Below are 15,965 nucleotides of genomic sequence, written 5' to 3'. Positions count from 1 at the left end.
GAGCAATTTGTTGCCAAGACTATTTCAAGGGAGAGTGTTTTTTTTTTATCAGATAGGGACCTGCACAGCAAGACACAACCAGCATCAGCAATATAGTCCGATTCTGCTTACATGAACAAATTACGACACTTCTCTGTTTTATGGACTTACTGAGTTATTTTGGGGGGAATGTCTTTCAGTCATTGGTTTACACCACATGCTTTATTTAGATTAACATAAATCATTTTTGACTGCATAACATATTGTCTTTTCAGTCTAGCAACGAAATGTTGTGCTATAGTTGTTTCACCCCCCTTAACTGAATGTACTTTCTGTAAATTGCTCTAGACAATGCAGTGTAAATGTACAAGTAATACTACTACACATTGGGGGGGGGGGGATTGCAGTGGCTGCCCAGTACCTTCTAGTCCAGTGACGAATGGACAGGGGGAATTCCTATTGACTAGACTTCTATTAATCTCAACTCAGTTTAGAGGTCTTCTTCTCATAGAATAGCATGATGAGTGTTTACAGGAAGAGTGTGTGTGGGTGTGTGTTCCCCTTAACTCGGACTCTTTGATGTGGACGTGTTTAGTGTCAGCTTAGTGCCACACCACATCCACCTTTCCTCTGACTGCCTGAGTCCCTTTCCAACTAACAGCCCACAGCCCGGACTTTCAAGACCATGTCAAGGCGTGTGTGTATGCATGTGTTACTGGAAAGACCACATGCATACACATGGCAATTACTCATAGCTGTGCTCACTTTTCCTTTTGAAGAAGTTTGAATCTTTCCTTGGTTTGTGTAATGTTTTACGATAATGTTTGTGTGCAAGGGCTATAGCATCTCGGAAATCTGTCACTCAGGATGTGCAAGCGTGCATTGCTATTTCCTAACAGCATGCAATCCCTTTCAGTGAAACAAAATGTGTGCAACTGTACTTCATGATTTATTAAGAAAATCCAGTTAGCACACTTCCCCGGTCACACACACACCATCAGCCTCCCGCTGACAGTGCAGAAGCCATGCTCTGGAGACAAAGAGAGCCCTCTAAGGCATAGGCTCCTAGCCCCTCTTCTCCAGCCCGCCCCCGTCTCTGGCCCCCCTGCCCTGGTTCCTGGCTCCTGCGGTTGTGCAAGCTGTTGCAGTAAGCAGCTGGTGTATGGGTGAGGGAAGGTCACTGCTTGCTTGCCTGAATAAGTTTTTGTCTGAACCGCTAGTGTTGCAACTACCTCATTCTACCTGTTATTCTTACTCTCTCCGTCACCCCCCCGCACCCCCCTCTCTTTCTCACTCTCTCTGAAGCAGCCTGGGGTTCTTTGTGCCACACTTCCTGCCTCACCTATCTCTGTCCAATCAGATGCCACTCTGCAGCAGGTTCATCCTATCAGATTCCACTCCATCAGAGACAGGGTCAAGTGAGTGCAAACTGCTCATCACTGGAGATTGCGGCACAGAACAATATTTTTTTTCAAATCACAGCAAAGAACTTGGGTAAAGTTTAAAGCATTTATTAACAAATTGTGTAAAATGTGTTTACAGTTTCATAACAAACAGAATGACACTAAAATAATCAATACAATTCATAGTCCAACGACTTGATGTTTGCCAAGTTCATTCAGTGGTAGGCTATAAGAACTGCTTGCATCATATTAAGAAAGTTATTGTCTCTGAGTTTCAATCCGAGCATTCCCCAGTGTCTTTGTAAAACTTAAAAAATGAAGTCCAATATTTTCCTTTCTCTTCTGAGAACCTTCTGAAGTCCGTCTTCTTCCACATCTCTTTCTGCTACAAGAAAACCACCTTTACATCCAGCCATGTTTCACATTTTCACAAGTCCATCTCTTCTCCTCCCTCCTCTCTCTTTCTCTGACCATCTCCTCAGTTCACCCCTAACTCTTGACCTTAGCCAGGGCAGCTAAATGGTCACGACCTGTCTCTGTGTACTGCAGAGTCCATTCCAGTTCAACTCCCTATCCTGGTCTGGGATTTCATGACATGACATGGGCCCAGTCCACATACACCTGAGCCAGTCCGCATGAGTAATCCAGAACCACACTGCCTTCCCACACTGCACCCTGGGTCCTTGGTTACAGCCACAGCCTTATATTCCAATAGACAGGCAGGCTTCAAACCCTGGGGGGGGGGTTCCGATTTATTTGATGCTTTCTTCGTCATCTTCATCATCATCAAATGAAGCATGCAGAGGGTGTAGTTGTTCAGCGTTCAGGTAGGGTGATGGTGGGAACCCAGTCATACACACTGCGGCTCTCCTCACAGAACAGATGCAGTTTGTCCAAAGCAGGGTCTTTCCACGATCCAGCACCAGGGCTCTGTGAGGAAGAGAGAGGGAGCAGGGATTAGAATCATCACAATCACATCAGATAGACAGCTACTCTATATAATATAGAACTAGACTGAACGAGTGACATGCTTATTGCTTTTGACTGCGCTCAGGGCGACCATTATCAGCAAGAACTATGGGTAAATCACGCTGACTGGATGACTCGTGACCAATCCTGTAGACCAGGACGTACCGTGACAAGAATGCAATGTGCGTCCTTGGGTTCCCCAGTTTCGTCCGTGCCCACGAGGTCAGCCAGGCGCTCGATGTCGTTAACGCGCACCACGTTGATGTAGTTATCGAAGCAGAACGCCTGGATGAGGGTGAAGTGGATCTGGAGCGCGATGTCGCATTCGTACTCCTCGTCTGTCGCCAGAACGCAGAATGCCACATTGTCTGCGTCACTGTTGAAATAAACACGAGGCAGTTTAGAAGCGGGTCCTATGCTGTAATTGTACACTACGCCATACATCGGAGCATGAATACTTATTGCATGACAAAAACCATTAGGAGTGTACTTACACATTCATAACTTTGGCAGACTCGTAGACTCCCACGGTAAGATAGTCCTGTTTCTTTGCAGACACCAACAGCTCCTCCAGGGCTGTGCCTGCAATTTGCACTCTGAGGGGGGAAAAGATACATCGGTATTATTCATCTCTGCACACTGTCATTACATAGTAACACATTATCAAAAGGTTCAGACTGCATTAGTTTGTAAAATGTGTAGGCTATTTACCTATCGGTGGTATCGAGTGCGTTCTCCTGTCCACGGATCTCTTCCAGTTCCAGAGTCATGATTGTAATCCAAGTGTATATCGGGCTTGTTCAATAATTGATAGATAGATAGATACAGGCTGTCAATTCACCGGCAGCTCTTGCGTTATTCTGGGCTCTTGCAGCGTTGCGGTTGTTATATAGCAGGTCAGCGGAGTTTCTCGGCAAGAGGCGTGGTTTTCCCCTGCTGACTGTCTTGATTGGCTTTGAGTATGTGCCGAGCAAAATGTCCCTGTGTGTTACAGTTGCGCTTGTTGACAACCCCACGTGGGGCAGGATTACAATATTACAAGAAATCCCCCCACCTTCATTGACTTTTGCCTTGGCTCGCTGCCAACATCCAACATCAGCACTGTGCAAAACTGAAATTTCCCCTTTCATATCAATTTGAAAACACCCCACAGAAAAGAGGCTATGGGACAGAGGCTTGAAACGAATAAAACTTGCAGAACTGAATAAAGCTCCCAACCTGTACTCTTTGTTCAGTTACGGTATTAAAATTGACATGCACTCACTGGACATGTGAAGCCTACATTGTATTGTCTCTTATAAAACAAAATGAAGGTTATGCATAATGCGTTTCTTTAGGGCTATTTAGTATTTATAGGTAATAATGCCTTATTGGTTTGCAATTGCACCAAAACCAAAAGTTGTAAGGATTTTGGTATCGGGGCTACTTGCAGCGCAACGTTAAACATAAAATGTGTGCCTTATCTATTTTCTCAAAGTTGTTATTGGGTCCAATACTTATCTGAGCAGCCAAGTGAAATACGTTTTTTTTTTTTTTTTACGGAGAAATGACAAGCGGAAGAGAACAGCTTGCACGCGGCACACGCCAGTGTTTTGCATCTGAGGCGCAAGAACATAATTGCCCGTCTTGGCGCGTGGCGATTTATCGCCAAGACAACAGCCGCTGTCAGAATAATGGCGCGTGCCCCACCTGCCTCCTGTTCTTTCATGATGAGAGTGGGGCCGGTGAGAGTGGGGCGGGGGGGTCAGGGTGTGTGTAACTGCAACAGCTACTGCAACAGCTGCGGACAGATGCACGTGCTCACTAAAGCCTCGTTCTTACCTGGTTCAAAACATGCTTCCTTTGTTCATATCTTGTCCACATTCTGATTGTGCCCACATTTTCAGAAATATGTACACATGGTACTAAAATGTGTCTCTTATCCGGTCACGTTGTGACCCACATCCTGGACCCTCCCTGTATGCAAATGATTTGACAGCTATTCTTACAAAATAATATGTATTTATTTATTTTAAGACACCTATTGACGGCGTAAGTCAATTGTGTCACCCGTCAATGATTTTAGAAGGCGGAAAATTATTTAAATGTTTTCACTGTCCAGATCCGTCTTCACTTGTAAGGTATCCAGACACAATGCATGCCGAACTACCTCCCGAAGGTGGTCAAGAAGATCTGATCACAATCAGACCACAATGTGTCTTTTAATTGTCTAAACCTGTCTGGACATGTGGGCAAGATCAGAATGTGAACAAGATCAGGACAAAGGATGCATGTTAGAACCAGGTATAAACAGGGATTAAGAGTGGCACAGGCTGGCCCTTTCACTCTTTTATCATTCTGATTAATTGTTTGATTGATACGTCTGATAGCTCGTTGAAAGAGTCAACATACTAGCTCTATAACAGTTATCAACTATTTGTCTGCTATCCACACTCCCTTTTTACTAATCTGTCAGAGTTGCCTATGAATAACGACTTGATCGGCCATCTCATGAACTATTAGCTCTGGCCTAGGCTACAGAGCACTGAAATTGGAATACAATTCATGGCCAATCCTATAGGTACTTCACTCTACTAGGACTAACAATAGAAAGTTAGATAATACATACGATTGTGAAACTTGTTATAATACAGGGACTATTACTAGATCTGATACAGGCCTACATAGGCAGGCATCATTTAAAACAGTGTTGCGCCTTAGTCAAAGGATGGCTAAAACGGTTGAGCCCTGCACGGGCATGAATTTTAAGCCCTACCCATGTCCGTGACGTTAAGGCCCTACCCTACCAAGACCGGATTGCTTCTGCCAAATTTAAGACCCGGCCCAGCCCTGCCCTGCTTTGCCCTGCCCGACGCTCTAAATCAGAAATAACTTCCTCCATTAGTATATCCATAAACTTCTCCGATCTGTCTGTCACTCGCTCCCTGCGCACAACTCACTCTGCATGCACTCTGCTCATGGCTGCTCTGAGTCTGTGAGTTTCCATAGCAACAGGCTCTGCTTGGGCTGCTCTGCTCAATGAAGAGACATGAGACAGCAGTTAGCTGTCAGCTACTTTTCATCACCCTAAACTCTGACAAAACTCAAGGAACATTCTTATTTCCGGTGAAATAATGTATCCTGTTTTATATTTGATGAGGTTTAAGTACGTCTGACACCGCGTTATGATCTTAGTCAGATATCACTGTACCATACAGCAAAGCACAAGCAAATGGCTCAACTACAAAATGTTAGGGATCAATTGAGTGATACCCGAGCCTTGCCCGTACCCTAGTTATTGATGAAATAAACTGGCCCTACCAGGCCCTAACCATTCATATGTCAGGGCTGTCAGGCTCGAATCGAGTAGCAGAGCTCTACAAAACTGTGCAGAAGTCGCCACCCGGTGGTAGTAAATGATAATGACCTTTACCCTACATTGCCAGACACAGCTTGTTGAATAACAAAGACTCATGATCACACTATTATGAGTCATTTATTCCTTATAGAAAGTGGTGATCATGTGCTGTTATTCATTCTTCTGTTGTAAGTGTTGAATCAATGATGCTATCACACACTATCCTATACTTCCATCCACCCCTCCAACCTCCCCTCATCCTTCCATCCACAAATATTCCAGCATCCATCATCACACCTTCTTCACTCCATCCCGTCCTACATGCATCCCATCTTTAAAACATGTTTCTAGTTAAGTACAATTGTTTAAAACGAGGGGCCCAGATCTGTTTGTGCTCTTGCACTCTACAGCCAAAGTGCATGTTTCAACTAAAACTTGCTAAATTTTGGTATGACAATGAGTGACAGGGATTTTTGGCATGATAGCACAGACTGGCACTCAGGCTAACAATTTGCAGATGTCTGAACACATTTCTACTTAGCAAGTAAGTGTAATTGTAGTATGCAGAGAGGACTGTTGGAGGTGGAATTGAATGTGTAACTATTAGGCCCAACGGCTGTCAATTCCCAATTTACTAAAACAAAAGCTTAACCGTCTTATCAGAGGAACTCGTCAACGTTAGTTAAAAAAAACTCCATATTTATTTAGATTACTTTTGACATTGAGCTTTAAAGCCCCAAAAACAATGAGCAGCCCGGTTGTCTCCTCCTGCCTCCACGCAGGCTTGCGCTTCTGCTGACTGGGTGGGCTGAGAAGCCTCTACTTCAGGCTATTTTGATAGATGATACCAAATGAGCATCTTGCTCAGCTTCTATAGCTTCTAGTGGCCAAGACTTTCATAACATTTCCATGACGACCCAATAATGTAGCCTATATTTTAACAAACCCATCTCATGAGACGGAAATAACCTCATACCTCAGGTAATTGTCTTCCAACGAAGAAACCATTTCCATGAGCATTTTGTATTGAAGATAGCCAACTAAACTGGAGCAAAACATGGTTTACACAATTAGACCAAAGGGTAGGCATTCCATGTTTTTGATTTAACCGACTTGGAAGACCAGGTGTGATGAATTTAGTCAATCACTGGCCTAAGTGCGACACTTCAGGAACAGGGTTGCCAACCTCTGAACTAGACCTTGGGAGAATCCCTAGAAAATTAAACATATAGCTAGATCTAACAAACTGTGGTAACACCAATTTCTGCACAAAGAAACAGCACACGTGTAAGCAATGTTGCAGCACCATGGTCAGTAGCACAAAACTCATGACAATCATTCATTTAAAAAAAAAAGGGGACTTTTAATAGTGACGTTTAATGTCATACATTAAATTGTTAAAAACGAACATTACAATCATTCCAGCCTATTTACATTCCAATTTCGGACTATGGCATATCAGTGCTTCTTTTCAACCTGATTAAACTACATCTTATCTCTTCTTCGACATATCAAAAATAACAAAGAGTTCCAATACCATTTAGATTTCATAATTCACTGAACCGAAGAAAAAAAAAAGAAAAAAAAAATGCCTCACTGAATGAACTGACAGGTCATTACACTTGAGTATAGTTATACTGCAACACTGAATTAACAAAGCTAATATATATTTTAAAAAATGTTCACTTCTCCATATGACACAGCGAGGGGTAAACAATATACTGTAGGTCCAGAGAGTGAACCACTGGATGAAGGACTCAAACAGCTCCTACCTAAAAAGGTCAAAACTAGACACAGTTCCGTCACTGGCACTGGAAAATGGGGACTAATTCCAGAGCACTCCCATTTTCAGTCATTTCAATTTGTCAACAAGCTAAGAGCAAAACAAAGAAAACACTAGAGAAAGCATGAAAACCCTTGTTACAAGGAAAATACCAAAAGATGTCTACAAAATCCAAATGGCCAAATGTCCTGCAATGTCTAAAGCGGAGTTTACAGACAGATCAACCACTAATCTAGCGTCATGAGTATAAATTTACACTATGGATGCTGAATGTGCAAAGTAAACTAGCAGAGGACTAGACATGCGCTATGGAAGGAATTGGTCATTCGCTAGCAAAGTACTTAGCAACAAGACCTGTTGGAGACACACAAAAAACACAGATGGCAAGAATTAATCATTTTGTTTTTCAAGAGAGAATTTGTGTTTTAAAGTCTTCAGCAGTCATGCGATTTCAACAGATGACTATCCCCTTTCATAGTGTACTTCACCCCACCCCCCTTGATGAGAGGATAACACATAACAATGGAACTCTCAGTAGTCCATTCTACCACTGGAACAGAACATCAGAACAAAGTGCTCAAAGAGGAACAGAAGTATCCACCAGGAGAAGAAGGAACAGATAGAGGGGGAATACTGTGATAACAAAACATCTACTACCCCCCTTCCCCCCCAAGTTTCAATCAACATTATCAATAACAACTGAAACCTTTGATTAGTCCCCTTCATCCTAGCCCCCTTCCGCCCTCTGTTTCGTTGATTCAAATATGGCTCTTCTGTCTACATCTCATCCGAGCGGTGTTGCTGTATAATGATGGACGTTGGCTTCCTGTCGATCCAGTTTTCCTTGGTCCCTGGAACCTCGTAGGCCACGGGCGTTCCCACTGGATCTCTGGATCCCTCCTGCAGGCCCCCGGGCCCGGCCCCCGGCTTCAGCTCGTTTTGACCTGGTTTGGGGAAGTCTGCAGACGAGTTGCTGTTGACTCCGCTCTCCGTTTCCGACTGCTCCACCTTCTGGTAGTCTGGTGTGTGGTTCTGGCCTCCAGTGAACATTGCCTTGGGGTTCTCTACCTTGGGCACTAGGAGGAGGCTGAGAGGGGGCGGCTCAGCGCTGTCAGTCTCCTCCACAGGCTCAGAGTAAGCCAGGGGCAAGTGGTCTGGGGTTTCATCAACAACCACTGAGCGCAAGGTCCTGGACACAACTACAGTTCAGAGGGAAAAGGCTTGTTAACATATTCTGAATTCTTACACAAGGTTTCATACAGCACCTTAACTGGAAGAGACAGGAAATATTTGTGAACAATTTTAGATGTTTATTGTTGTATACATAGCTTTTCTTTATACTCTAAATGAATGTTATTTTCAACAGAAGAACATGTTATTCATAGTTTAGACATAGCTTTAGCATTTGAGACGACACTTCTGTCCTGACTTACCGGAAGAGGGGGTGTATATCTCCTTCTGTCCAGGGCTGCGGCCAAACGGATTGACAGAGGGGAAAATGATGAGGCAGAAAGACAGCAGGAACACCTGAGAAGAGAAGGGGAAAAAAAACGTAAGAAAGCTGTTAAAAATGTGGTGTGTGCGACCCAGATTTACAAACCCAATAGATGAGGTACGTCGGTCTACAAAGACGAATGCAAAAAGTATTTTACTGTGTAAAAAAAAACGTTATCTTCCATTTGTTTTTCTATAAGAAATATAATTCTCATCATTACAGGACCAAAGCAGCGCTCTCGTCTTTTGTTAACCGAAGCGAAAGTACTTGTTGGTTTATGTTTCCGTCATACCATGGTTTGGCAGTGGGACAAAATAATGGCTACTCCCAAGTTGCTTTGGCCTCAATAGAACACTTCCATAAAATAAACTAGTACAGTACAGGCAGGCACTCCTTGAGAACCATATGAAACCACAAGTCAATCAGGGTTGGTCTATAATGTCCCAAACAGTTGAAGCTATAAAAATGTCAACACAGGCTGAGCTGGCAACCTGAAAGAGCAGGATGTAGCACCCACCATGTTAAAGTTTAACTTCTATTTGAAAAAGGTCGACAACCAAAAATGTCAACCAAATACATTTGCAGACGTAAACTTGTACGTGGGAGTCCTTCAGTACTAGTGTTACCACTAGTTTGAATTCCCAGCATCCCAAACAAAGGATATGTGGTGGTGTGAGTGTAAAGATCTACTCTGTGTTAGTGCTCTTACCATGACACAGGTGCTGGTGGTGGTTGTCTTCATGGTTGACATCTTCATCATGGACTGCAACTTCCTTAGCTGCTCTATCAGAGACCTAGACAGGGGGAGAATAATAATACCCATTGGACATTTTCTCAATATTAGTCTATCAACGTTCATTTTGTGATGCTTATCATAACACCATTCATTCCATAATCATGATAACAGCAGTGGTGTCTTACATGTTTTGTTTCTGCAGTTGTTGGACCTTCTTCTGCAGCTCCTGGTTGTGAGCGGTGCAGATGGAAACCCTAGGCACCAATCAGCAATAACTCAGTCAATCAAACACACCTTTTGACCCAATGAAGACATAACAGGCTAAACATTGGTGAAGTGAAATGGTGAAATCAATCATACAATGACTAATACTTTATTAGTACTGTGTGTGCTGGCTTTCAATTCATTTTCAGAGATCCCGCCATTCGTTCTCGCACCTGTTCTCCAGGCCGTCCACGTACACCTTCTTCTTCTTCCTACTCTCCTGGGCCGACTGCTTGTTGCGGATCTTCCTCCTCACCCTCTTCAGGGTCCTCTCCTCCGCCTGCGACAAAGAGAGCGAGAGCGAGAGAGAGAGAGAGAGAGAGAGAGGAGGAATGGCTACCCATCACATGCTTGACATGATTGAGCGGATAGTACACAGTGCTGAGGAGCAGTCTGCCGTCACACTGCTGGAGCCAAACAAGCTATCTGGGACGGTTTCTCATTTGGTTTGATAGGAAGTGATTCTGCAGGGTTTCATTATTTTCTCTCTCATTTTGAAAAAAGGTCAACAAATAATTACGCTGTAGGCAAACGTGCGTGCAGGAGAGATATCTACTATTTAATAGACATTTTCTGTTCACTGGCCAAATATGAAACATAGATTACAGAGGAGGCTGGTGAGAATGTGCTCATTGTAATGGAATAGAGTCAAACATGTTTCCATATGTTTGATACCATTCCAGCCATTACAATGAGCCCATCCTCCTATGGCTCCTCCCACCAGCCTCATCTGATAGATTATGCCTTCATAATAGCAAGCTCAACCCTCTGAAGTAGCAACAGATTGTGTCACACCTCCCTGGCTGTCATTTGTAAGGGGTGCTCCCTGAATGCCAATTAGATCAATGTTTACAATGGTTTCTAGGTTGGTCTCCAGCGCGTCAACAAGTATTTGTAATAAATCAATGGAGAAAATGACCTTAGTAAGAGGCATGCAGGACGGTATGGTTGCTCCTTCCTTAGCGAGAAGTCTCCTTTCCTCATCAGTCAGAACAATCTCCTTGAACTGGAACTAAAAAGAAGAAAACATTTTTTTTTTTATGAGATGTGCTGAAGATCTGCTCAAGGCCATAGGTACACCACTTTGCCACAAAGATTATGTCTGGTGAGATTACATTTTGTTCATGTACTCCAGGGATCATAACTAGTAGCCGCGGGCCGATTATGTTCTTGAGTGGCTGGTCAGGAGGCCAGAACATAATTACAAATAATTTGCTGAATCAACTAGTTAATGATCCCTGGAGTACATTAACAAAATATTCTCACACATTATCTTATTATTTGACCCTGCTGGTCATCTATGAACATTTGAACAACACTCTGGCCTTAATGGCCATGTACTCTTATAAATCAGCATCCGGCACAGCCAGAAGAGGACTGTCCACCCCTCAGTGCCTGGTTCCTCTAGATTTCTTCCTAGGTTCCTGCCTTTCTAGGGAGTTTTTCTTAGCCACTGTTCTTTCTACATCTGCATTGCTTGCTTGATGTTTGGGGTTTTAGGCTGGGTTTCTGCATAAGCACTTTCTGACATCTGCCGATGTAAAAAGGGCTTTATAAATACCTTTGATTGATTGAGACTGCAAATTGACCACAAGGCCAAACAGATATTTGACTAAAACATTTCAAACCTTGCTTACATTTGTATACAATCTCTCTATTAGGCGTGGGAATACTTGGGAACAGATTTCCCAAATTAAAATAACTTTGATCCAATTTCCTGGTGTTGTTACAGTTTTAAATAATTGATCATATTGGGGGAAGGGGGGCAAATAAAACCAACCGCAGGCCAAATTCAGCCAGCCAGTTGGGGAACCCTGATGTACAATCAATGCCATTCTTACTAAAACAATGAGTTTGGCAATAAGTTTAACAATGGTGAAACTGCCACTTCCATTTGCGACACTACATCAAAGAAGTTACTGCAAACAACGGACATGCGATAAAACAACGGGATAAGTACTGCCATTTTTTTGTACAACATTGGGCGACGCTCCTCACCTCCTCTTCGTCAATAAAACAAAAACAGCCTTTCCAGATTACATCTTCAAGACTTGATCATCCTGTTTCCTCGTCTATAATACTAATTTGATTATGTGAAACTCACCAGATCAGCTTTGTTGTTCTGTGTAGAGTCCTCTATGGCGAGAGAACAGGGAGGTTCTTCACTGGAATAGATCTGTTCCATTTCCATCCCCTCACTGTCCAGGTCGTCTGATGAACAGGAAAGCACAAAAACACAACATACATATTGTTTCTGTTCACATGAACAGTAAAGTTCTCAAACCTTACTAGGATACTCTTTTGAAATCTTCTAGCCCGAGGACAAGTGTCTAGTGACTGGACTCAAATCTGCTAGACTTAATCCCCAAAACATGGACGAGATCGACTAGCACCACCTAATTCCAGCTAACTGATCTTTATAGTTGTAATGGGAATATTTAAGATGAATAAAGTTCAAATTCAGTTAAGAGTCATTGACACAACACTTAACATATTTAAGTTTTCGCTTTCTGTAATACACATGATTTCCAGTGTTCTGCTCAAGTACGGTTCTGTTGATAGTGATAGACACCAGACTGGAGGTACAAGAACCGAGGACACTGATTATTATTGTATTCTGTGAAACTGTGATTCTGTACCAGCTGACCCATATCACTGCATTTGATTTTGACTTCCTACAAGGCTCTTAGCTGGCGCTTACAGACCACTTGGTACCTTCTGATTACAATTAAAAATGGCATGTCTCCAAGAGGCCAGCTGGACATTTTCTCTGCTTCTGTTCTGGAGGTGTCTCCCTGCCTGTTGCAACTTGTAATAAACCAGATTGATTTCGGATAGATTTTTATCAACGACTGCTCTCCTTTTGTTTCACCTGGAAATTCCCCATTACAATAGTTGATTTGCTGGCGTGCTACATTATTCAGGATTCATGACCAGCTGGGCTAGTGGGTGTGCTGTGTATGGTCAAACCTGGGAACCTCTTCATTTGCAAAGCCCCCTAAAGTTAGTCTGTAGACACTCAAACTACCAACAAACTATCCAATTAGTTGAATTGTCAAGAGCCAATTTGATGTCATGCAACTATTCATACCACCCAAAGCTATGAACCTGCTAGACAAGTATAAAGGTCTAGATCAACATTTACCCAGATCAATAAAGACATCCATGTCAGGCTTCTCAGCCCTCACACTCTGTAGAGCATTCATGTCTCCTCCCTGAAGTAGAGAGTAGCTGTGGTCCGTTTGCACAGCCAGGGCTTCAGGGTTCTCAGCCTGGAGCTCCAGGGCCATCAGGGGACTGTCGGAGTAGCCCGGGCTGGGCTGGGAGTACCCTGGGCTGGGTGCGGTATCACTGTCACTCCCCTGGGGGCTGGGGCAGGCCAGGAAGTTCTGGCCAACTACGCCCCCAGTGCTGCTGTCGTCAGAGATGCCGCTGTCGCTGCCCAGTGGAGAGTGTGAAGCACACGAGGCGGCCATGTTGTCTTCTCCCTCCAGCAGGCTGGAAAGGAAGTCCTCAGTGTCCATGCCTGTCAGCATCTACAACAAACACAGCAGGACATTGGTGTCCATTCAAAATGACTGTTTATTCCACAAAGAGAAAATGTGAAAAAGAGTTATTCTGCTTTAAAGTAAGGAAGTAGTGCAGAGCAATTAGTGCTTTTTGAAGTCGGTTCAGTTTCGGTCAATTATAAAAAGATAAATCAGGGTTTTCGATTTTGATATTATTTTTTTTAGATATTAAATGCACTTTGCATTATGTGGGTTGAATGCTGTAACACTTGATAACATAATTAATAAAAAGTCCCATGATGGTAGTGGTTGTCCATTACTGCTTATCACATATGAAACCATCATTAAGTCAAATTACTTTACTTAAATAAAATATGAATTATTACTATTATTTAATTCCAGATAATCATCTCATCTCTATAGAGCTGCTGCCTATGCTGTCTGACAAAAATCACTATTTTAGTAGTTTTTCAAAGTAAATATGACTTCTGAATACCAACTGTCAATTACTTAGATGATGTATTTTCAGGCTCATGAAGCAACTGCTTTCTATCCCTGTCGATCGCACGTTCTCTCAGTCTCCGTGTCTGCTCCGTTCAGACCGGACAAGTTTAAGCGGGCGCGCAATGCATTATGGTTATTATAGTTAATTACCACGCTTTCTGCACTAAACTATGTAGAATATTGGCCTGTTGGAAACGACAACTTCCTACTACATCGCACAGTTCAGGCTTCATCTGATTTCGCTCTACAGAAACTGCACATCGAGCTCACCGAACAAAAACAAAATGGAATTAAAATTAATGAACCAACTTCAATACAATTAGTTGTTAAAAAAAATCTAAAAATAACCGACATTTCAGTTAATCGCTCAGCACTATAAGGAAGTTTAGCACATTATTGATGTAAAAGGATAAAATAAATATTTCTGCTTTACTACATACCATTAAATTAATGGTTTGTTCCCTGACAATTACTAAACTGTATTAGCAAACATAAAACAGTCTTATTCCTAAGTGGGAGACATACATCTTGCTCGGCGAGCCAGTTTTCTAGCCCATTCCCATCTGTGAAGAAGGGATCGTTGGCTCCAGTCTCTCCATACTGGCACAGGATCCCCAGAAGATCCACTCCATCCATATCAGGAAGATCCTCAGTGACTGACATCTGGGGAAACAGAATCAGCAATGTCACCATTACAATCAGGAAATATAAGACTTTGGTTTGGGGGCAGGTCCAGTTCAATGAGGTGTGATAAGAGAATTGTGACCGAACTCATTCTTGTTCAAATAAAAGGCAAATATATTGGAATATCCTACCCAATAACTGTATCTTTAATTTTAAATTCTCTAACATGTCAATTCTGGACACGAGCTATTCTGGAGAGAGACTTAAGTGAGAGTTGACACCAGTCACTAGTGTTCGGCAGCCCCCACCCAGTATACAGCTGCGCTCTCCCATCAATGACCTCATTCTTAGACATCGTCCCGCCCACTTCCCCCTTTGTCACATGAGAAGCAACAAAACAAGCCAGTTTACTGCCGCGTTCATATGCAAGTCGGAACTAAGAAACTCGGAAAGGTCCGACTTGCTGATTCGTTGAACGCGGCAGGCGAATAAATAAAACCAGTAAGCATGTCGGAGATTTCCGAGTTTCCTAATTCAGACTAGTACATGAACGCGGCATAAAATGTTCGTGATAATATTGCACTTAAAATCTGGATGAAGTACTCACATTTGATATGAACTGCTGCTGTGAAAAATCTACCTCACAAATAAATGTAAACCAGTTTGTGCTCAGTGGGCCGATGGTTAGTTAGTAAGCTAGCTAGGTAACGTTAGCCAGATACATTGTTGCCGGCCTAGTTTATCTTGCTATCGTTACCTACAAGAAAAAGCATTGTTAGCATAGAAACATGATGCACTGACAGTGCAGACACAAGGGTTAGTAGGTAGGCCCGGGGCCCATCAGATTTACCTGGTTAGGCTAGTTAGTTAGCTAATCAAGAGTTTGCTTGCCAAAGCTACATATGCTGCATAGTTGACCAGCCAATGCACGTTCCATGACCTACCAAATTTGACAAATAACTGAACATAACATTTCCATAAAATATAAAGAATCGATGGTCATAAACTGCACACGACGGCTTTACACATGTTTAAACTGACAGCAGCTAACGTTATAACGTTAGTAATGTGCCAGCACGACAGATTCATCTGCAAATATTGCTGAGGGCGTGGTCGTTGTTGTATGTGTTCGTTTATTAATAAAATAAATAGCATTAATTTATCATGTCTCAAATATACTTACCTTTCTCAGTATACTGCCTGACAAGTTAGAATAGCATTCGAGTGAGTCAGTGAAGCTATTTTCGTTGTCTATTCGGCGTTACTGTCTGTAAGGTCTCGTAGAGTACACTCTCAAGTATGACTACTCTCTTCCTGATGAAATCCCCTTGCAGTTCCAACAAGACAGAAATTGCGTCATCA

The 15,965-nt window shown here is 42.8% G+C and overlaps 2 protein-coding genes across 3 annotated transcripts; both read right to left on the bottom strand.

The window, feature by feature from the left end:
• Positions 1-1,474: 1,474 nt before the first annotated feature.
• On the bottom strand, positions 1,475-4,336 carry gadd45ga (growth arrest and DNA-damage-inducible, gamma a). Of its 2 annotated transcripts, XM_014171129.2 has the most exons (5): positions 4,173-4,336; positions 3,063-3,332; positions 2,846-2,947; positions 2,517-2,727; positions 1,475-2,312 (listed from the first exon to the last, which is right to left on the bottom strand). In XM_014171129.2, the coding sequence occupies exons 2-5, from the start codon at positions 3,119-3,121 to the stop codon at positions 2,199-2,201; spliced, it is 486 nt and encodes a 161-aa protein (XP_014026604.1). In that variant the 5' UTR covers positions 3,122-3,332; positions 4,173-4,336; the 3' UTR covers positions 1,475-2,198. The 2 variants fall into 2 exon arrangements, with proteins under 2 accessions (XP_014026604.1, XP_045563123.1); XM_045707167.1 differs by lacking the exon at positions 4,173-4,336 and having other exon boundaries at positions 3,063-3,604.
• Positions 4,337-7,026: 2,690 nt separating this feature from the next.
• Positions 7,027-15,965, bottom strand: creb3l3l (cAMP responsive element binding protein 3-like 3 like). The gene is made up of 10 exons (XM_014171128.2): positions 15,787-15,965; positions 14,505-14,642; positions 13,112-13,502; positions 12,071-12,177; positions 10,886-10,978; positions 10,140-10,246; positions 9,888-9,956; positions 9,676-9,760; positions 8,905-8,998; positions 7,027-8,670 (listed from the first exon to the last, which is right to left on the bottom strand). The coding sequence occupies exons 2-10, from the start codon at positions 14,640-14,642 to the stop codon at positions 8,249-8,251; spliced, it is 1,506 nt and encodes a 501-aa protein (XP_014026603.1). The 5' UTR covers positions 15,787-15,965; the 3' UTR covers positions 7,027-8,248.

The sequence above is a fragment of the Salmo salar genome, chromosome ssa24, assembly GCF_905237065.1.
Source record: "Salmo salar chromosome ssa24, Ssal_v3.1, whole genome shotgun sequence".
Taxonomy (NCBI): domain Eukaryota; kingdom Metazoa; phylum Chordata; class Actinopteri; order Salmoniformes; family Salmonidae; genus Salmo; species Salmo salar.
Note: the sequence above shows the minus strand (reverse complement) of the source record. Positions and strands in the feature narration are given on the sequence as shown.